Source organism: Mesoplodon densirostris, chromosome 4 (assembly GCF_025265405.1).
Source record: "Mesoplodon densirostris isolate mMesDen1 chromosome 4, mMesDen1 primary haplotype, whole genome shotgun sequence".
Taxonomy (NCBI): Eukaryota; Metazoa; Chordata; class Mammalia; order Artiodactyla; family Ziphiidae; genus Mesoplodon; species Mesoplodon densirostris.
The window spans coordinates 95,899,914-95,923,654 of NC_082664.1; the positions used below are offsets into that span (position 1 = coordinate 95,899,914).

Sequence of the window (23,741 nt, forward strand, 5' to 3'; positions counted from 1 at the left end):
TTAAGCCTAGCAGAAAATAGGCAATCAGTTAAGCATTAGTTGAAAACAGCCCAATCAAAAAGTGGGCAGAAGGGCTTCCCTGGTGGCACAGTGGTTGAGAATCTGCCTACCGATGCAGGGGACACGGGTTCGTGCCCCGGTCTGGGAAGATCCCACATGCTGTGGAGTGGCTGGGCCCGTGAGCCATGGCCGCTGAGCCTGCGCGTCCGGAGCCTGTGCTCCAGAACGGGAGAGGCCACAACAGTGAGAGGCCCGCATACCGCAAAGAAAAAAAAAAAAAGTGGGCAGAACACCTAAACAGACATTTCTCCAAAGAAGACATACAGATGGCCAATAGGCACATGAAAAGATGCTCATCATTGCTAATTATTAGAGAAATGCAAATCAAAACAACAGTGAAGTACCACCTCAGATCAGTCAGAATGGACATCATTAAAAAGTCTACAGGGACTTCCCTGGTGGTCCAGTGTTTAGGACTCTGTTCTTCCACTGTAGGGGGCATGGGTTCGATCTCTGGTCAGGGAAATAAGATCCCACATGCTGTGCAGCGTGGCCAAAAAAAAAAAAAAAACTACAACTAATAAATGCTGGAGAGGGTGTGGAGAAAAGGGAACCCTCTTACACTGTTGGTGGAAATGTAAATTGGTGGAGGCACTATGAAAAACAGTATGGAGATTCCTCACAAAACTAAAAAAAGAGTGGCCATATGATCCAGCAGTCCTACTCCTGGGCACATACCCAAACAAAACTATCAATGTAATTCGAAAAGATACATCCACCCCTATGTTGATAGCAGCACTATTCACAATAGCGAAGACATAGAAACAACCTAAATGTCCATCAACATAGGAATAAAGAAGATGTGGCATCTATACACAATGGAATATTACTCACCCATTAAAAATAATGAACTAATGCCATTTGCAGCAACATGGATGGACCTAGAGATTATCATATTAAGCTAAGTAAGTCAGAAGGAGAAAGGCAAATACCATATGATATCACTTATGTGTGGAATCTATAATATGACAAAGTGAACGTATCAGCGAAACAAAAACAGACTCAGACATAGAGAACAGACTGGTGGTTGTCAAGGGGGATGGCAGTGGAGGAGAGAAGGATTAGGAGTTTGGGATTAGCAGATGCAGATAATTATTTATAGGATGTATAAACAACAAGCTTCTACTGTATAGCACAGGGAACTATATTCAATATCCTGTGATAAACCATAATGGAAAAGAATATGAAAAAGAATATATATATGTATGACTGAATCACTTTGCTGTACAGCAGAAATTAACACAACATTGTAAATCAACCACACTTCAGGAAAATTAAAAAATATTAGTTGAATGAATGTATGAATCAATGAACACTGCTTGAAATCAAGTCAGGAGAAATTACATTAAGCTGACAGCAGCAGAATGGAATGAATCCACATGATTAATGTTTGTTCTTTTGTTGGTGGTAGAGTTGCATGTATGTGTTTAATATTTATTTCCGTAGTATAGTGAGGAAAGCAGTTTCTTGAGTGAGACATCTTGCCAGGATTGTTATAAATGCTAAGTGACAAACTTTATGTGAAGCAACTTTTTATACTGCTTGGCACATAGTAGATACTAAATTAATGTTAGTTATCATCATTTCCAGCAGCAGCAGTACCCTTATCATCATATAGATAGAGTCAAAGTTTTCATACTTACTGGCTTTGTGAGAGAGGTGTGTATGTGTATTCATATATATATATAGTATGTATATGTGTGTATGTGTGTGAATATATACGTATACTGTACATATTTATACATTGTGGCAAAAAGAATGGTTGGAAATGGTTAAATACGTAGGTTTGGTGGTAGGATATATATATGAATAAATCAAATGATCACATCTGTTAAGTTTCACTGTGGGTAGAATCTTATTTCCTAGTGCAATGAGGAGAGATACAAAAGAAATAGAAGATGGCCCCTGCTATGGATATTTATTATCTTGTAAGTGAACAAGGCAGACATACCAGGAAAAATTGGGGGGAATACTTAGAAAAGTTGAAAGAAGAGCAGTGTATGAAAGAGCATATCTTTACTTGAGTTCGTTATCCTTCTCATGCCCTGTTTAATAAAGGGCTGAATGTCAAGTCACAAGAATGAAAATTTCAGTACCGTCCAAGGGGATCCCCAGGAAGAGCTTGTTAGAGGTGTCCAGCATGATGCACCACATGAGGGTCAACACATCCACATAGCCCAACTCACTGTGGACCTCCTTCAGCCTGTCCAGATGCTTGGTGATAGAATCAGCACAGATGGTCACCATGTGCACCAGGCCGGGGCCAGACAAAGCTGAAGGGTACACGTCAGAGTGAGCCGCCTCCAACTCCAGGGCACACAAACTATCAGGCAATTTTGGCGTTTTGTGTTTGGAGCTTACTTGTCCACATTTTTATTATGGGTGGAGATTTTCATATTCTTCTTTATACTTTTTCTGTATTCTCTTAATTTTCTCCATAGCAGGTTATCACATTTATGGTTTAAAATGAGTGACTGAATGAATAAATAAATACTTTTAAAACAAACTATTCAAAATTAAACTTTTCTTCATATGATGACATTTGTGAGACAGCAAATGAAACAGTACTTGTCATAAATAACAAATCAGTGATTTTCCATATTTATTATATACATTTTCCTCTAAAGAAGGTTTGAATTTGGCCAGGGTGATGATGTATTATGTTTCAGTGGGTGGCAGAATATTGGTATAGAACTATTCAAATTGGATCTTACCTTTTAGATCTAAGGTGTTTCCTGCTTAATTGTAGTTCATATGTGTAAAATGCTAGTCTTCTAAATTACCAAATGTACCCTTCTCTTAATTTCGGTTTCTTTTCAAACAAATCCAGATTTATTGTACTTAGTCAATGTCATAACAGCAAAACAAATCTTTGTTGTTTGGGCAGTCTTCCTCACAGGACTGGGAACTATTTTAGGGCAGTGACAACCTATTAACATTGTACTTCAAGTCCATAGTATATGGTGGCCCTTGATTTGTATTTGTCAAATTGAGGAATGAATGAATGAATGAGTGAATGAAATGAATGAAACCAGGTAGACTGAACTGGCTCTGATTTCTCCCTTTGCTTGGCTCCTAACCATCTGAGCAGCTAGTGGTCCTGAAGGTAGGTGGTCTAACCTGAGAGTTTAACTCTTAAAAATTTTCTCTCCTTGTTCTAAGTTTCTTTAAGATTTCTTTAGGAGTAATCACTTTTTTTTTACTTTTTTTTTTTTTGGCCACCCCTTGTAGCATGCAGGATCCTAGTTCCCCGACCAAGGATCAGACCCACGCCCCCTTCACTGGAAGCATGGAGTCTTAACCACTGGACCACCAGGGAAGTCCCTTTTATGTCTTTTTTATTCAGACTTGCTGTTAAAGTCAGAGTCCTCAGACAAAACAAATCAGCTGTGCTGCAGAAGCCCCTGAAGGCACACTTTGCAAATAAGAAAGGAGACCTAGTGAGTGGTCCTCGACTATAAGCATTTTCACCCATGTATAAAAGGGAAGTTTGGGTTGTCAGCATACTTTCTGACTTTAGGAGGGACCTGGAGATATGAAGGGCCAGGATGCTGTTTCCTGGGTGACTGTCACATCCACAAGTAGAACAGATGATTCCTTAATGACTCAGTACTTTGCATGGAAGGGTCGGCTTTATCACTCCCAGGCTGATGTATGATTTGCCTCTATGTTCAAGAGCTTGAAGCCACATTTCAAACATATAAACAGAATGTAATATCCCTGAAAGGGTCACAGGCCAAGGAATGTGGGCAGCCTCTAGAAGCTGGAAAAGCCAAGGAAACACTTTCTCCCTAGAGCCTCCAGAAAGGAACACAGCCTTATCAGTGCCTTGATTTTAGCCCCGTGAGGCCTATGCCAGACTTTTGACCCTTCAGACTGTAAGGTAATGAATGTGTGGTTTGAAACCACCAAGTCTGTGTCAGTTTGTTAAGCAGCAATAGGAAACTAAGGTAGTGGAATCTGTGCTAGAGTTGTGCTGAATCTTGGTGATGGGCAGCTCTGTGGAGGGGGATCACCACTAGACTGGGACAGGCATAGTTTTTCCCTGTCTCGGCAGCCACACAGGAGGCATCTAGGTTCACTGCAGAGGCTGGCTGGAGGGAAGAATATCCATGGTCCCTGGTCAGACCTACAACCCATCTAGCGCCAGATTCCATCAATGATGAGGTTTCTAGTACATGACCATCTTCTCTGATGTTAATGTCAAAGGTTGGTCATGATTATTTCCCAAAGGCTTCCATTCCAGCAGCATATAGTAAAGAGGGAAATCACTAGATAGGGAGGTTCGGGATCTGGTCTCTGCTCATTGATTCCTCGCTGTGTTGCCTGGGGGGAAATCAGAAGCGCTCTAGAAATGTATTTACTTAAGTATGAAACTCAGAGGCTAGATAAGATACAGCCCTTCTCAGTACTAAAATTCTCTAATTTGCAAATTTCTTTCTGTTAAAATATCTGGAATGTCAGTCAGTGATTCAGCAAACATGTTGGCATTGTTAAATCAACTATATGGCTGATACACTAAATTCTTAACTGAAGTGACCTTAAGTATATAGGGTTCCAATTCCCCTTCACATTCGTGAAATTGTTTGTGTGTTAACAAGAAAAACAGAGTTTGTGGTGGTTAAATATGTAGGATCTGGGGTTGTATCCTATGCTGCCATTTATTAACGGCGGAAACTTGGGCAAGATACTTATTCTTTATGCCTCAGTTGTCTCATTTGTAAAATGTAAGTGATAAGAGTATTTACCACATGGGGTTGCTGTGGGATTAAAATAACAAGTGCTTAAAACACTGCCTACCATATAGTACATGTATAATGAATGTTAGCTCTTACTATTTCAAAACTGTGAAGCAGCAGAAGTTAAAATTTATTTCAAGAAGGCACATTCATAAACAAAAGAGCAGAATGTAGCCAGACATCTGAATATCTTTCATAAAGTAAGTTCTAACAGCTTTCCAGAGGACTGGATTATTGTTAAATATGATGCCTTTCTCATGCATGCCAATGCACTGCAACCCAAGTTTGCTGCCGAATCGGGATGTGTAGTGATTGTGCTTCATTACGTGGAACACACTTGAGGACCTGCAGAGAAAGCAAACCTTGGGGTTACTTGTTGAGGGTCAGGAGAACTCAGTGTGATGAGTTTGCCTACCAGGTGGCTCTCATACCAAATGCCTGTGGATCTAAATGCAATGCATAATTTCTAGTATTCAGATTAACTAAGCACTTGTGTTAGCACAAGAACCTCCTTCTCCAGTTGAAACATTTCTACATACTAGCTCTCTGTTTGAGCATCCCTAAAGATCGAACACACACACACAGTTATTCGTTATTTCACCTTCTCTAACTCCAAGTCACTAAAATACGACCCTCTAATGTTATCAAAGCTGCAAGCCTGTAAGAAACTGAACCCTCCACACCACCATATTCCTGAGAGCCTCCAGCACCCAAGCAGTCCCTCTCTAGACAGTGCTCCCCATGCAGAAATGAACCTCATAATCGGAAGTTGCTGGAGTAACTGAAATCTTATCTCTTTAGTTTGGAAGCAGCAGTTCTGCCTTGTACCACCCATCTCCCAGAGGCTCTAATCAGGCCTGGCCCCTCCAGGGTAGTATCATTCTAGGACTGAAGGACATCTCCTGGGCACCTCTGGCCCTGGACTTGGCTGACTGGGCTGGGCCTGGAAGGCTCTCTGTGGTGGTGACAGCAGCTGTCTTGGGGCTCTGCATCCATCATGATTCATCGAGGTCTCCAGGGTCACAGAGTTCTCCCAGGACAGGACACGCTGAGCCATTAGAAAGCCCTTGCTGTGGCAACCCTGGGACCTTGCCAGGAACCCAGGCTTCCTTGAACTTCCTGGTTCCTCTTCCACTGCTCTGCCTTCTACTCCCACCCCCAGGCCTGGCTCTTAAGGCCTGAGCTGGGCCTTCAGAGCAACTAGGAAGGAGCAGGCAGCCCCTCCCCACCCATGTCCTCCTTCAGGACTTGCTTCCTGCCCCAAATCCTACTCTAATTGGGGCACGATAAGGCAATGAGCATTATAACATGTTGTTAAATCCTAGCTGAAGACGTCATGGGACCTCCGTGTGTGAGGAGAATATTGTCTTCTTAGGACAGTGGTACAGAATTCTTCTGCAGAGACTCACTTCGTTGAGAAGATGTTTTGTTTTATTTATTTATTTATTTATTTGGTTGGTTGCACCAGGTATTAGTTGTGGCAGGCGGTCTCCTTAGTGTGGCATGTGGGCTCCTTAGTTGTGGCATTCATGTGGGATATACTTCCCTGACCAGGGATCGAACGCAGGCCCCTTGCATTGGGAGTGTGGAGTCTTAACCACTGCACCACCAGGGAAGTCCCGAGAAAATGTTCTATTAAGATTGCTTATAAATTAGGCTTTGGCATTGGAAGGATAAATGGATCATTTAAATAATTTGATGATTGAGGATAAAGGTTAAGTGGATAGTTATTCTCTTCAGGATAAAAGGTGGCGTGGGTTTATTAGATAGTGGATGCAAGCAGCACAGGGAAGGCTTGAGAGGAAACAGCTGAGATGAGCCTATATGAGGACTTGGGGAGGAGAGGGACTCCTCATTCACTGCTCAGTAAAAGAGGGACTGTAGAAGAAGAGAAGGTCTGTTGGGAACTCATGAAGTTAAGAATCAGGTGTGGGTGGTATGAACTAATTTTCATCTACCAAGAGAAAAATTAAGAAATTCTGCAGGGCTTCCCTGGTGGCACAGTGGTTGGGAGTCTGCCTGCCGATGCAGGGGACACAGGTTAGTGCCCCGGTCCGGGAGGATCCCACGTGCTGCGGAGCGGCTGGGCCCGTGAGCCATGGCCGCTGAGCCTGCGCGTCCAGAGCCTGTGCTCCACAACGAGAGAGGCCACAACAGTGAGAGGCCCACGTACCGCAAAAAAAAATAATAATAATGAAAGAAAATAAAAGAAATTCTGCAGGTGACTGCATTTCCTGTGGAAAGGGGCTGAGGTTGGAAAAGGTTCATGCAGGGCCTAGACAGAAGCAGGCTACCTGGGTGAGGGCTAAGTGGTGTCTGTGACCATGATGAGCACGGCTCAGGAAGCTGGAAGTCCAAAATGTCCTCGTTAATAAGCTATGTGATTGACCCTCCTTATGAGGAGTGAGATGGAGCGGGTATGAACAGAGACGGGATGGAGTTTATCAGAGCATAGGAAGGTATAAGCAGGACATGTGGTGTTTGTATGTCCATTGTTTTCATAAGTGCCAGTTGTTTTGTATTATAGGCGAAGACTGAACACCAAACACCCCTTGGAGAAATCAAACGAGATTATCTCAAGGTAATGAAGAAAGTCAGTTCAGTGAGGATACACGGCAGACAGACCAGGGCAGAAGGAGGTGCAGACAGCCACCCCAAAATCCTTACCCACAGGGGCACCTAGATATGGTGAGGGAGGGAGGAAAGAGAAGCCATGTCTCAGCCACCTCCCTCCAAGTTCCAGCCTTTCTACCTGTGACCCTGGTAATGCCACCTCTGAGGTGTGGGGCCCTCGACTGACTCTGCTGCTGGGTAGACAGTAGGACCACAGGGTTTGTGCTCAGGCACAGACAAAGTCTCATGTATCACCCTCCACCTCCCCGTGCTGGCAAAGCCGTTCCAAGCACGTTATCCAGACTCCTCTGTGGGGCAGGACAACAGGCTCTTCAGATTACAGGTTTTATGTCACAGTGTTTATACATGGACCACACGGCCAAGTGCAAATTCCCCTTAGTAACAAGTAAGCATGGCAGTTCTGCAACTTCAAAAAATTTCCACTCAAGTAGCTTTAAATTGATAGGCATTTTTCTTGGAGATAATCAGAAAAAGGAAGTGGAGTTTGGGAATTAAAAAGAGTGGAGAGCAGAGAAGGAGTAGAGGTTTTCTGCAGTGCAGCTACAGGAGACATGAAGAAAGCCAATGCATTAGTCTGTGTTTTGGCCATGCTTACAGGGCAGGAGCCAGAACGTATATAAAAGTTGCCCATCCTGTGTGCTCTGGTGAGGAGCTGCCATAGGCAGAGCTAACGTGATAGAACCCTTAACTTCGGGGCTCGAGAGCTAACCTGCTCAGGTCTGCTAGGGAAGTTAAAATAGATCTTCCAGAACTTTCCCACATGAGGATTACCCATTATCCCATGTTTCCAAGGCCAGAGTGGAGTTCAGAGACACAGATCATGACATCAGAAAGGAACCAAACATTTGGGCAGAGGAATAAAAAGAAAATATGCACATTATTACAGGAAAGTAAAATATATTTATGAACATCTTTTTTTTTTTTTTGTGGTACGCAGGCCTCTCACTGTTGTGGCCTCTCCCATTGCGGAGCACAGGCTCTGGACGCGCAGGCTCAGCGGCCATGGCTCACGGGCCCAGCCGCTCCGTGGCATGTGGGCTCTTCCCGGACCGGGGCATGAACCTATATCCCCTGCATTGGCAGGTGGACTCTCAACCACTGCACCACCAGGGAAGCCCATGAACATCTTTTTGATACTGCAGATGAGGGAGAATCTGGTGTGCAGGGGATAGAAGATGGAAAGAATTGCACAGTGCTCAATTGTGCAAATTCAAGATGCATAACATTTCTGGTGTTAGCTTTATTTTAGATGTTATCTTTTCTTATTTTGGTGAACTTACTATTGTTGAAGTTTTTAAGTTCAACACGAGTGAACAGGTGTTCACTGCAGCTTTGCTATTTTGTCCCCACTTCTCCACTGAAATTTTGTTTCTCAACTGCAAATTCTCCTACTATGGGTGTTTTCTGAACACATAATCCTCAAAGATGGGGAGTGGCTACTATAGCCTATGTAAGTGTTCTTACACTGGGCTAGAGTGGCCATCTTCTCACTAGTTACTCTCTCTCCGAGTTGACATTTGGCTCCTAAAAGGATGATTTCGTCTCAGTGAGGTTGTTCAGTAAATGTCTGTGAGGACATATTCCCATAGAAGACAGTGGGCCAAAGAGCTCAGCTCTGGCTGAGTAGATTAGGCTGTAGGCTAAGTATTTAATCCATCACATTTGTGATGTATTCCAAGAGCTTTAAAAGGAAGCCCCTGAAATAATGGCAATGGGGAGAAATGAAAACAGGATTGGTGCCCGAATGAATTGTTTACTTGATATCTGTTTCAGGAAGAAAAATCGATTTTTAATCAAAATGCTCTCTACTAAGTCAAATATATTCTTGTATTGATGCCAGATAATATTCATCACATTATCCTGAGTTTTGGACAAGTTTTTCTCTTGCTAGCAACTGTAAAAACAAAAACAAAAATGCAGATGCTTCTTATGTACATTCCAGGGAATTAATTTGACTGACACACAGATAAATTTTTCTCCTGTGTAGAAACATCATGCTATAGTAAGGACTAAAATTCTTATTAATTAATTAATAGATTTCAGAACTTTAGCTATTCTTATCTTCCCCTACTCTATAATCAAAGCAGAAAGTAATTTGTATACTTTTTATCCCCAAACTCATATCTACAAATTTTAAGTGCTTAGATGACAAGCAGAATACTATTTTTCTGGTCTGACCTTTAGAGCTTTTGCATATATCGTGAAACACATTGGTCTGTTCGTATGTTTTGAGGTATTACTTGTCAGTTAAAAACTTCAACCCAATTAAATGTTAGTTAATAAAGAGCGAATGTTAAATCAGTTGTCCTTTAGGGGGCGCCAACATCTCAGTTATCCTGAGACAGAGCCTTTGACTTGGCAGAGAACGAAGTAGGCAAGACAGAAGTGATACACACAGCAAGCAAAGTGTCACCAAGGATGAGCAGTTTAAAATAAGGTCACTTATCAAATGTAGGCTGGCTTTATCTAACTGGAGTAAATCAGGAAAGTGAAGAAGGGAAGGTTGGTGACGAACTAGAGATGTCAGCCCAGAGCTCCCCTGATATTCAGGAGAACACTAGAGATCTTCCCACAGTGTGGACTGGCCTGTAACACCAGGTGAGGGAGATGTTACATTGACTGACTGACTGCCTGGCTGGCTGGGAGAGTGAGGACTTCTTACCACTGAGGAGAGACAGAGTGAGTCCCCAAGCTCAGAAGGGACAGTGGGTAGTGTAAGATGCCTGATCCCTGGGGTCATTATTATTCTTGAAATGTGACTGAAGTCAAAAGACATCCCTAAAGATGGCAAACCTAACGTCTCTTCAAGATGAAAAGTAGCCAGGAAGTAAGTCCTTAGGTGGTAAAGAAGAAGCCACCCTCCCGTTCTGAGTTTAAAGAACTCACACACCTGTGGTCAGGTTCAAGATTAATGAGTACTAGGAATACAAGGGAGACAATCAATGGAATATTTGGTACCAAACATTTAAAAACATGTGCCTTGTGTAGACCTGTTCTGTGCCTGTGACTTATACTCCATCAATCGTACCACATTTTCCCTGTCCTTTGCCCTCTAATATCCTTACCCAGGTTTGATACTGAGGTCACGGCAAGAGAAAAAGAATCTTTGTAACAAAGAGATCTGACTGTAACCACCCTAAGCTGACCAAATTTAGTATCCCTAATATGGGACCACCTTCCCTGGTCTCTTAATGTAATGCAATGGGAAGTGCCTAGGACTAACAGGGAGGTATTATTACACAACAATTAACCTGAATCGAACAGAGCCTATAGACCTAGTGTTCAGTTTATAAGCAATACCAGGAATAGAAGAATATGTTCAATGACACCATAATGAGACACTGAGAGAGATTTGGAATGTGGGACATCCTGTAAGACAACTGATGTGGTCTCTTCAGAAGGTCAAGGTCATGGGGAAAAAGGGCAGAGGACTGCTCTTCTAATTTTCCTGTTCATTTGAACTTTTCTAACTAGAACGTTGGAAAAATATTTTCTTGTCGATCTTTAGAGTCTCTCCTTTTCATGCATCCTCAAGTCCCTTGACCCTCTGCTTACTTTGTCCTAGTTGCCTGGTAAAACCTCAACCCTGGCTAAATCCAACTCTCAGTTTAGCTTACTCTGTGCTTGCACCTGGCAGCTGAATGGGGCCAGGGAAAAAACTATACATGCACATGGACACACACACACACACACACACACACACACACACACATACACACACACAGAGGCAGGTCTCAGTTAAATTCAAGTGGGCCCTTAGTGCAGCTTCCAGTTCTACTAAATTTCCCAAGTTCCGTCACTCTCGCTTTCCTGGATGACTGTTATATCCGGTCTCCTCTGTCCCCCAGTGTTGTACTTCCTCACCTTTAATTTCAGCTACAGACTTTATTTCCTATTTTACTGAAAAAACAGAAGCAACTGGAACCTCTGCAAGTCCAGCCACCAGTATCAGTGCCCATATATTCAACCTTCCCTCCTGTTACTGTGGATGAACTTGCGTGTCCCTTTTCAAGGCCACGTCCACTTGTTACTTGGACCCCCTTGTCATCTCACCTGGCACACTCCTTCTGTGTGCTGCATCAACAATTTCCTCTGTAACTCATCATTCCCATCAAAACACACATGTCCTAATATCTTGTATCTTAACAAATAAAAACTCCTTGGACCAAACATCCCTTTCAGCTCTGTTCTATTTCTCTGCCTCCTTTATGGCAAACTCCTGGAAAGAGTGTCTATACCTGCTGCCTCCAATTCTTCTCTCCCCATTCTCTACAGTGGTCAGACTTTTGCCCCCAGCACTCCATTGAAACTGCCCTTGTCAAGGTCACCCATGACCTCCCTGGTGCTAAATGCAATGCTCACATCTCTGTCCAGTCATGTTGCACTATCTGGAGAGTTGACAATTCCATCCTCCCTGACATGCATTCTCGCCTGGCTTTCAGACCACCACACTCTCCTGGCTTTCCCTTCTCTGTGTGGCTGTCCTTCTCAGCCTCCTTTGCTAGTTTCTGACTACAGTGGAAGGTCTGAATGGTTTGATACTGAGATCACCGCAAGAGAAAAAGATATCCTAGATATCCTAGATATCTTAATATCCTATTCAGCGGTACTAGGCAAGTCAAGTCAAAATATCTGAAATAGAATCCTGATTTCTCCCCATCCCAAAGTTGCTCCACCCACCTCATCTTCTTATAGCCCATATCTACCTGATAATGGTGTGGACAACCATCCTGGTTTGCCCAGCTTAAAAATCCTCTGGTTCCAAGTAAACCAAGACAGTTGTTCACCCTATTGATAATACTATGTTTTAGCCTTTTATTGTTGGTATATTAATACTGCAACAATATATTCCTCTACAAGGGTAGGGATTTGGGAGTGATTTTTTCATGATACCTGTCGTACATAATAAAGTTCTCAATAAATATTTATTTAATGAATGAATGGAGAGCCAATAATGACTATGATAGATTAGGATCATCCAGTGCTTAATATAATTCTCAGTAGTGGATGCTTACAAAATAAATGAATGAATTCCCTATAAATTTATGCACAATTAATACAGGTATACAAATACTATAACAATAATTAGTATTTAAATGACTAACAGATGTGCAAATATGACCCCAATTAGCATGTTAATTGCTAATTTCCCTTTATGGATGCTACCCACATTCTCCTTTTTGATACTATTACAAACACTAATACATACACACGACATAAAGTGTCATACGTAACGTCTGTGGACCCTCAGTAATTTAGAGCATCCCTGCCTGGGAATCGTGCACACTTTACGCACTTTAAGATGATCAGATGGAGCCCCCCCCCAGAGCCCCCAGTTGCTCAGGCAGAATCCCGGCAGCACTTGTGCCTGACGTCCCGCCCCCCGAAGTTCTGCAGCTCCCCTGACTTCAGAACTCGGCTGACTTGAAAGTTGGGGCATAATCTCAGCACAGTTGTAATGGCTACAGATGTCAAACTTTTCAAAAGAGAAAAAATCTGACGAACTATTCAAAGAAAAAGAAAAAGCTTTCTGAGGTCCAATGGGGTCTTTTCAAGAGGTACCGGTAGTTCTGGAAGGACCTGAAGAGCAGACAAGGGAAGGAGATGGGACAAACATGTCCTATTCCTACGGGGAGCTCAGCCCTTAACAACAAAATTGAGCAGCTCAGAGGCAATTATAGAGAACACAGAGACTCCAACCAGAGAAAAGCCTATGAGGACAGAACAGGGAAAGAACTGGGAGAGCTGGGGGAAGGGCAGAGTGGGTTCTTGTCCAGGTCCTCAGGGTGAATCAGCACCTGACCCTGTCAGGGTGGCTAAGGTCACTTTCCTAACTAAGATAGCAGAGTGATCAGATGCCACCTGTGCTGTAACAAGGGTCCTGTTTCAGGAATTGCCTTTGGGGTTCCTGGGAATTTATCTGGTGATCTAAGTATCTAGTGTCTAAGAGCAATTTCTGTCCTGGTCTTCTGGTCCTTTCTCACGTGCTTCATTCTTCCCTCCAGGTCTAGTCTTGCAGTCCCACCACCTGAGCTACACTTAAGGGTAAGAAAATTAGAACCCCTCCAACCTGCTTAGGTGTTTCCCCAACCCCAGGGAAAGGCCCCCTGCCCCAGAAGCTTCTTACCTTCTCTCCTCCCTCAAGCTCTGCAGCACATTGGAATCACCTGGGGCTCTAAACACTACCAATGCCTGGGTCCACCCCATCAAGAGACTGTAACAGTTGGGTTGTGGCCTGGGCAGTGGGGTTTTGAATAGCTCCCTGGGTGACTTTAATGTGCAGCCCGGGTGAGAAGCACTGCTCTAGATCCTGAGCTGCAGGTGTCATCCTTTTGGATGAATATCCTGCAGGTCCCTTTGCCTGTACCTGAGGGAAGGGGGTGACAGGGAAGGCAGACACTGACTTGAGGAGGGCTGGAAGGCAACTTGCTGTGCTGGGGGATCAAAGAGCAGAAGGCAGTGTCCCAGTCCTCCAAGCCCAATCGCCATCTGTTCCAGGACATTTTTGAGGCTCTAGTCAGTTAAACAAGTGAGTAAAGTGTTGATTTTGAAAATGAGAGCATATCAAATTCACTTAAATTTGGCTAGGCAGAGCTCCATAGACCAAGAGAAGTAAAATCCAAGAATAACTCCGGCCTCGCCATTAGAGCAGTGGATCTGAAACTGGAGTGTGCCTCAGAATCACCTGGAGGGCTCGTGGAAACAGATCGCTGGGCCCTGCCCCCAGATTTTCTTATTTAGTGGGTCAGGGTGGGACCCAAGGATGGGCATTTCTCACAAGTTCCCAGATATGTGGATGCTGCTGGTTGGGGGCCACCATCTGAGAACCGCTGCACTGGGGTGTTTCGCTGTGAACCCAATGAAATGACATTTCCACCTGAAGCTATTTTATGGTTAGATGTGTAACATGGTCTGCCTTAGCTACTCTTCAGACTTTTACAACACCATACTGAGTGAAATGAAAAAAAAAAAAAAGGCAAAACCCGAGATATTAGTTTGGTTGAAAATAACATTTTAAGATAGTAAGAAATATTTGGAAGAATAATATTTTTCTCCCCTGGCCCCTTCTTTCATGTATTTGGTTCAAGGAATTAGGCTTTGAGTTCATCATGGTGTTTTATGAAATGATGTTCATTATCTTGGCCTGAAAACAATCAATGTAGTTTCTAGAATTGCTTTACTTACTTTTGGGCAATAGTGTGTATCTGAACAATTAATTCTAATAAATCAGTAAAACCTTCTGGTCAGTCTTAGTTTGTAAATCCTGTCAGGGATTATAAGTATAAAAAATCATGAATGAGACAGTTTGAAGCTAGCTTTGCTGACAATCTAAGAAAGAGAGCTGAATGTTTAGAACATCTAGTGAGGTGTGCTCTCTTTTAAACTCTCCATTTTCTATGACCAATCAATAAGAAAACTAATATTTCACAAGCCTAGTTTTTCACAGTGGATGCACATTTTGTTAACCCTGGAGTGAATTCAATCTGCTAGTTATCCAGAAAATATAACAGAGCAGGGGGAGTTGGGGGAACACCATTTCTTTTAACCGGCAATATTCTTTCTGATTTATGTAAAATCACTCAGCAAGGACACTGGCACAGAGTCACCAATGGGATAGCAGTGTTATGAATGGCGCCTTCTTCACTGTCTACCCTCCTAGAATTTCTTGGTAGCCTGGCATTAGAAACACGACAGCAAATTGATACAGTCAGATTTTTCTGTCTCAGGCTTTTGCTTCTGTTACTGTTCTTTTTTGTTTGTTTGTTTTATGCTTATGGTAGAGATAAGACTAACAACTTAGGAAAGCAAAAAGTTAATACCTCTCTCTAAGTATGTTTTGTCAAAGCCAAATGACCTGGATCTAAGTTTCTACATTCACTGCTTAGGGAGATTTTGAATGATTTCTCAACTTTCCAGAGTTCTTTATCTATGTACCTTTGGCTTCAAGCAAAGCCCAATTATTCCACTTGTCTACAGTTTTAGATTTTTACCTGGAAATCACTCACGTTCCTTTAAGTAGTAAAAACATAGTCTTCGAAACAAAGACAGCCAGATATCAAAATCAGTTTGTTTTTTAAAAGGAAAAATCCCAGCCTTGATATTAAAAATATGTCTTTGATTATTAACAGGCTTACTTGCTAATAATGACAGTTTCCTCTCCATATATCCAGACTCTCATGAATTCTCCATACGTCTTATTGTAGTAATTGCAGGCACCGCCGATCCCCATCCAGAAGAACCTGCAGTAGGAAAAGAGGGGCCCAATTCCCAGAAAATAGCCAGGACCTAGGAAAGTCATCAGATTACAATCAGTATTTCCTCAACACCAGAAGGAGCAATTGCTTTAAATTACTGCTGTTCTTGTTCTTTTTTATCTAAATGTTCTTTTAATCTTCTGACATATAGGTGAATTACTTAGAAAGAAAAAAGGAAAAAGATTTAAAAAACAACATAAGCATAATATGAGGCTCTTCACTGCTCCAAGTAAGAAGTATTCCAGAATACACAGTACTCCAGTTCCACTTGATCTCAGTCATTTCATTCTAAATGGACTGGAGTAGTTGTCTATTCTTGCTGTGTTAAACGGTGTCAGTGAGTTTCAGATACAAGTCAATCAGTCCCTCTGGTAGCAGGCATGAAAACCAGGACAGGTGACAAGCTAATAGATCTGTCTGGCTGCCTAGTTTTGTCTGAAAACTTTGGGTTTGAAAGCACCAGTCAACGGAATGGGTGGGTTTGAATTAGTTTGTGGTTTTGGTGTCATCTGTTTAACTGTGAGAAACATGGTCTGCAAAGGCAATGTCCAAACAAAAAACATCCATTCCTCTTTTTTTTCCTTCAAAAGGATTTGATTTAAGAAGAGAATCTTAAGCTAAATCTCATGAGACAAAATAAAGCTAAGCATTGAGGAATGACCAGTGGGTCTGATCAGTGTCTAGACCAGAGTCTGAGTCCAATGATGTGGTTTTAGTGAAGAGCCGTGGCCCTTACACCCTTGCTGATGCAGACGATGACAGAATTGTGAAGACTGTGCATCTGGTGAGCAGCCAGGGGAGTTGCTGTTGCTTGTATCAGAGAACAAACCTGGCAGCTTGATTTTAGTGGTGGTGGTGAAAAGTTCGTCAAAAGCTTGTTGGAGTGGTTTTAGGAGTTTTATTGTAAAGTTATACCATTTCTATATCTTACTACTTTAATTCCGTTCTGTCAGTGAAATAGTTGTGGAGCCAAAACTCACACAACTGTCTGAGACAGTACAGTACTCTCACTGCCTGGTCTGGAGCTCTGTAATAATCTACATAACCTAAGTTTTTGCATGAATCATCTAAATTGGAAGTTTAACCCCAAATTTGACAAACAAGGATTACTCCTTAATCTGAAGTAGCTGGGTTAATGTGGACAAGACTGCTTTTTTGTCTCTAAAGTGAAGGTCTTTGTTAATGTCTACAGAACCAAAACGAATTTTAGTTTCTTTGGTCAGGGGGTCTTAATCTTAGGATTGTTCTAATAGTACTATGAATAGATGACTGACTTTATATTAAAATAATTTCATTAAGTTCTTAAAAGAATTAAACAAGCTGATTTGATTGTATACATATTTCCTTAAAATATCATCAGATACACTGACCTCTTATCAACTGACATATTATGCATAATAACAAAATACTTTGCTGAATGTTTACAGCTTGAAACATTGTAGACTGTCAATAAATATTTCCTGAATGAATTTTAAAAGTTAATTAGACTTGTGTAAAGCATGAAATTTTAAATATTATCCTTATTTAGAATATTTTAGGTGTATTTACATTTTGATAAAAATGGAAAAATATATTATTTCTCATACATTTAGTCCACGTGAAGTCAAACGTCTGTCTATTTGGGAATAGACTTATTCAACAAACATTTACTTCATATGCTAGGGCCATGAGGAACAAAGACATACAAATCAAGGCTTCACTTTTCAGTTTTTATGTAAAAGTTTAGTGCCATGTAGAAAGTCTTAGTATTTGGGAACCACCATTCTAATTTAAAATATGAAAGTGGAGAGCTGTATCTCCTGAACAAGGGAGATTGTGATTGTGTTGAACTCCCTTAGGGGTTGAGAACCTGAGTGTTCTAACCAGAGAGAATTAGAGTTTTGAGTCCTTAGCGATCCATCTTATGTCAGCTTAATTCATCCAACAAACACTGAGACCCTTCTAGGTATAGATATAGCTCCAAGTTAGACCTGTGATGGTACGATAAGTATAACTAGGTCCCTATCAGATCCTGGGCAGGGAAAAAGGAATGTGAAAAAAAGCACGAAATGAAATAGTTATCATACAGTATCATCCTTTCAGTTACATGTATATCTTATACCTTCCAGTTGGAGAGAAGAATGCTCTAGGAAGGGAGAAATTTTGTTAGAATATTAGGGAAATACTCTGGTTGTGTCCACATTACACTGCTCTCTGCTCAGATTTGGGAATGCTCATCTAGGCATGTGTGAGTGCAGGAGTCTCTTGCACACCTCAGAGGAGCAGTAAATACTTCACTGCATTTTTGTGCAGAGATGGCCTCCATGAAGCCAACAGCTGGGGCCTCCCACCCTCTGTCCTAATCAAGAAGCTGTTACGTTCCATGCCGGGTGTACACCCTAGAGAACCCTGTGCACACGAATGTTCATAGCAGTACTGTTCACAGTAACCCCAAGCTAGAGACACCCTAAATGTCCATCAACAGTAGAATGGGAGATTAAAGCATGGGGTGTTCATATAACTGCATATCATATGAACTGCAGCTGCATGCCACAACCTGGATGAAACCCACAGGCAAAAAAGTGAGCAAAAAAGCAAGACAGAAAAGAATAATAATAATAAGAAGAATAATGTAGGATTCTATTGCTAAAGCATGTAAAACCAGGCAAAACTAAAGTACGTTGTTTGGAATATGAAATTAGGTGAAAAATCATTTAAAAAGCAGGGGAGCGATCATTAAGAAATAAAAGATTGTTTATTTCTGGGGATGAGAGAGGGTATGATTGAAAAGGCACAAGAGGAGTTTCTAGGATGCTGCTAACATCCTACTTCTTGCCCTGGTCTGTGATGACGTGTTTATTTGTGCATTTTCTGTATTTTTAATGGGCAAAAGGAGACTATTGCCATGTCCTTTTTTTTCCAGTGCTCCCATAAAGAATGTGGTGCCCAGGGCAGAGAGGGCCTCTGGGGTAGAGGACCCATGTGCAAGGTTGGGCATCGCCCTGTATCCTTGGGGGAGGGAGAGCTGCCAGGTGCCAGGTAACTGTAGTCCTGGCAGAGATCAGTGAACTGGGGCAGTTTCCCCAAGTTGAAGCTTACAGAACCCCCAAATAGGAACGATTCTTTCCTCTCCGAACCCTCACGGCCCTCGCTGGCACTAAGTCCTCTGCCTATGTGTGTCACCTTTGCACACTCCTCGACCCCCCTGTCCCCATCACCTGATAATGCAGGGCCTCTCAGTAAGTGTGGGTTTAAGAAACGTAGATTTGAGTCCCAGTTTCATCACTTACTAGTTATGGACACCTAGCCTCTTTAAGTCTCAGTTTCTTCATCTGTAAAATAGGCATCAACACACTCAACTCACCAGAGTGCCCAGAGGTTCACAAGAGAAAGTGGGTGTGAAACTGCTTTGAAAACTGTAACTTACTAGAGGGCTTTGGCTCATTGTACCCTCTCAACTCTTTGGCTTCACTGACCCTGAGATTCCCCATATGTATAAAGTTAAGAACCCAGAGAGCCAGTGATGGGAGGGATCTGGCCAAAGGAGTTCAGAAGTATTGGTCAGCAAGACCCATCCAACAAGGCCAGTGTCCTCACCTTCCCTTCCCCAACCAGGAGTCGCGGGATGTCAGCCTGGGCCAGAGGTTTCTAGAACTAGAAGGTTCTGACCAGATCTCACATTTTCCCAAGGAAAGCATGGAACTAGAAGCTCCCTGGTAGCAAAATGATCATCTACCTGGGATTTAGGTCTTCCTGGTGGTCCCCCTGCTCCCCCTATTGCCACTTTCCTTCCAGTTGAGATGCTGGCAAGCCGTCTTCCTTCTGTGGCTTTAACCCCTCCCCCGTGAAATGAGGAGTTTGAACTCCACAGTTACTCATACTTGTCACAACGGTTTGCCTGGACAAGGCAGAGCCCTTCTCTGAGGCTCAGTTTCCCCTTGTGTCAAATGAACGGGTTGGGCTCCATTCCGTGGCTCTCAACCCTGACTGCTCAGGAAAGCCACCTGGGAAGATGTTAAAAAACCAAAAACCCACATGGGGACCGTCCTCAGGCAGGGCTGAGAACCACAGGACTATGTGATAGTGTCATAGACTCTCAGTGTATGACAGCATGATGTCCCCAGCCCAGAGGTGGTAGACAGAGTGAGCTACCACCTAGGCTCCTGGTCCAGGGCTTCAAGGATGCCAGTTCTTGTGTTTGCCCCTCCCCAAAGGTCCAAGGGAGTTCTACCATCACCTGCAACATAAACATCTGGGGGGAGTTGTTAAAAAATACCTCCTCCCTCACCTCCACCTTTCACGGACCCTGACTTGGGTGCCCACTGGGGGAGGAGAAATACAGTGAGGAAGGAGCAGTGGTGGGGAAGGGGTTCAAGTTAAAAGACTGTGGAACAGTCTTCCTTCAGACCCCCATCAGGAGTAGAGAACAAAACAAACTAAACATGCCATTCCATTGGGCCTTAAAGTAAACTAAAATACCAGGCTGAATTGAGCAGAGAGACAGACAGTTCTCTGGAAAACAATAGAGAATCCAGACCCAGGGCACTTTGCAGCAGCACCACACTCCCACTCGACATCACTCTGTGAAGAGGCCCACGATGCTTGAAAGTTTGTAATGACTCTGCTCTTGAAATAAAGCCTTATCGGATATCTTATGGAACTGAGGACAGATGCCTGCTATGAGGAGTTTTCCCTGAAAACTAAAAAACCGTCTGATATTTCTGAGAATTCTGAGTTAATCTGGTAGTGTGGAGTGATGGGGTTTCTACTGGAATTATCTGGATAATTATATTATACTCTACTTTTGATTGATCCCCAGAGCCTTGTGGAAGTTTTTTTTAGGTTTTCAAGGGAACTATAGTGATCCCAATTTTTCTTCCACTGTCCAGGTTCCATCCACCCCTTGTGGTGGCACCATCATCACCACCATGCCCCAAAATAAAAGAAAATAAAGAATGGGATAAAGAGAAGGAAGAGGTTCAAGAAAGGGAGAGGACAGAGGATATGGATGAGGCAAAGTGGGAGGGAGACAAAAGGAGTACAGAAGGCATTCCAGAGACATTTTCACCTTTAGAGCAAAATTGGAATGAATTTGAATGAAAAAAAAAAAAAAAACCCTGGAATTGTACCTTGCTCCACTCCTTCTTAAACTTACTTTAAAGGATACTTGTGCCAAGTCCATCTTCCAGCAGCACATTAAAAGGATCATACACCATGATCAAGTGGGGTTTATTCCAGGAATGCAAGGATTCTTCAATATACACAAATCAATCAACGTGATACACCATATTAACAAATTGAAGGAGAAAAACCATATGATCATCTCACTAGATACAGAGAAAGCTTTCGACAAAATTCAACACCCATTTATAATAAAACCCTCCAAAAAGTAGGCATAGAGGGAACTTTCCTCAACATAAAAAAGGCCATATATAACAAACCCACAGCCAACATCATCCTCAGTGGTGAAAAACTGAAACCTTTTCCACTAAGATCAGGAACAAGACAAGGTTGCCCACTCTCACCACTCTTATTCAACATAGTTTTGGAAGTTTTAGCCACAGCAATCAGAGAAGAAAAAAATAAAAGGAATCCAAATTGGAAAAGAAGAAGTAAAGCTGTCACTGTTTGCAGATGACATGATACTATACATAGAGAATCCTAAAGATGCTACCAGAAACCCACTAGAGCTAATCATTGAATTTGGTAAAGTAGCAGGCTACAAAAGTAACGCACAGAAATCTCTGGCATTCCTATACACTAGTGATGAAAAATCTGGAAGTGAAATTAAGAAAACACTCCCATTTACCATTGCAACAAAAAGAATAAAATATCTAGGAATAAACCTACCTAAGGAGACAAAAGACCTGTATGCATCTTACCAAAACAAAATGCTGACTGGAAGGGGTTATCTGATATATTTTTTAGTGCTTTCATTTAACATGTACAGATAATTGGTAGAAAAATATTCACCTGAATTCATTTGCTAATATGCTGTGGGCTTCAGCCATCTCCTCAGGTTTACTCTTCGCTGTTTTGCATATTTCCTTTACCCTCATGGACGAAAAGCCCAAGGAAACAGTCTCCGTAGATACAGAACTAAATGACTGTGTTACCTGGTATTGAGGATGTGTTTTTATAATTCCAAACCAAGAGAAGAAAGCCAGTGAGCAGCAGGATTGAAACGCTGGCAACAGGTGCAACTTCGGTCACCATGCTGGTGATGTTATAATGCACTGAGTTCAGCACTTCCAAAACCATCTTGTGTTGCTTGATCTCAGGGGAGGCAATTTAAAGTCCTGTGGAAATCAGAGTGGCAGAAAAATTAGAGAATCGCCAAAGGTACATCTAGGACTCCTGTTGCTTCAGAGGATGCTGTACTGTAGGGATGGGTGCTTTGTTTGATAACATGATTGGACACTTAGACAAATTTATAGTTACAAGTCAAAACAATAAAGCCCAAGAGAGATCTTTTGGCTTGAAGTGCAGCATTTCTGACCTTGGTAGAATCTCATGTTTGTTTAGACTCTTGGTCTGATAGAACCATATCATCTTTTTTTTTTTTTTTGGTGTATTAGCCTTTTAATATGTGACTAGATTGTGCTTCTTATTATTTTTTTTTTAAACATCTTTATTGGAGTATAATTGCTTTACAATGGTGTGTTAGTTTCTGCTTTATAACAAAGTGAATCAGTTATACGTATACATATGTTCCCATATCTCTTCCCTCTTGCGTCTCCCTCCTCCCACCCTCCCTATCCCACCCCTCTAGGTGGTCACAAACCACTGAGCTGATCTCCCTGTGCTATGTGGCTGCTTCCTTCCCACTAGCTATCTATTTGACGTTTGGTAGTGTATATATGTCCATGCCACTCTCTCACTTTGTCACAGCTTACCCTTCCCCCTCCCCATGTCCTCAAGTCCATGCTCTAGTAGGTCTGTGTCTTTATTCCCGTCTTACCCCTAGGTACTTAAAAAAAAAAAAAAGAACCATATCATCTTGCCTTTAAGTAGGCAGAGTGACTGAATTCTCAACTGAGAGCTAAATTTCTTACAAAATACATGAAAATGAAGCTCATTCCAGAGGTGGAGTCATTCTGTGACTTCATCAGCAGATTTTGTTTAGGCAGTCCTTTTCCCTGGTGGACAAATCAACTAGAAAAAAAAAAAAAGCACCCCCCAACTCCTTTCCTTGTTCAAAATTACTTCCCCAAAAGGGTAAGCTTCTCCAGTAAGAAGGTGTTTTATGGGCATCATTGAGGCAATCTCAGAGCCTCCCATAAAGTTGTCTGTTGAATTCAACGTAACTCACTCAGGACAGTCTTTTTCTGTTGGCTTTGGTGAGGCCTAAAATCCCTTGCACCACGCTAGATGAAGCAGTGTATATGGGGGCCAATGTCAGAGCGAGTAGGAAGGAAGAATAGAAGAGGAAGGAAAAAGGGAGAGGAGAAAGAGAAGGAATAGGGAAGCCGGAAGGAAAGAGAGGACAGACATAGTAGTTGCCACCAGAAATAGGCTCAGGTGCCGTTCAGCAACCAAGCTCCCCACAGCAGCCAGTCTCCCGTGGAGGACAATTTTCAGTTTGATTTGATGATTCTGTTTCTTTGTTTTTAAATCAGAGTGCAGATATATTTTTTTCTAGTTTTACTGAGATTTAATTGACATACAGCAGGTGTACAGCATAATGATTTGACTTATATACATCCTGAAATGATTATCAAAATAGGTTTATTGAGCATCCATCATCTTGTAGAGATACAACATGAAAGAAATAGAAAAAATATATTTTTTCCTTTTGCTGAGAACGCTTAGGATTTACTGTCTTAACAACTTTTATATATAATGTACAGAAGTATTAATTATCTTTATCATGTTGCACATTACATCCCTAGTCCTTATTATCGTACAACTGGAAGTTTGTACCTGTTGACCACCTTCATCTAATTCACCCCTCTCCCAAACCCCCACCTCTGGTAGCCACAAATCTGATCTCTTTTGTGTGAGTTTGTTTCTTTGTTTGTGAAGTATAATTGATCTACAACAGTATGTTGGTATCTAGACATAACATAGTAAT

At 42.1% G+C, this 23,741-nt stretch overlaps 1 protein-coding gene across 1 annotated transcript in view; it reads right to left on the bottom strand.

Annotated features, from left to right (window-relative positions):
• LOC132489439 (aromatase-like) overlaps positions 1-21,928 on the bottom strand; it is a 32,155-nt gene extending 10,227 nt beyond the window's left edge. Inside the window, exons 1-4 of the mRNA XM_060098375.1 lie at positions 21,784-21,928; positions 15,569-15,719; positions 4,992-5,144; positions 2,157-2,335 (exon numbers count right to left, since the gene is read on the bottom strand). Of these exons, the coding sequence (XP_059954358.1) occupies positions 2,157-2,335; positions 4,992-5,144; positions 15,569-15,719; positions 21,784-21,928 (628 nt within the window). The remainder of the gene's footprint in view (positions 1-2,156; positions 2,336-4,991; positions 5,145-15,568; positions 15,720-21,783) is intronic.
• Positions 21,929-23,741: the final 1,813 nt, after the last annotated feature.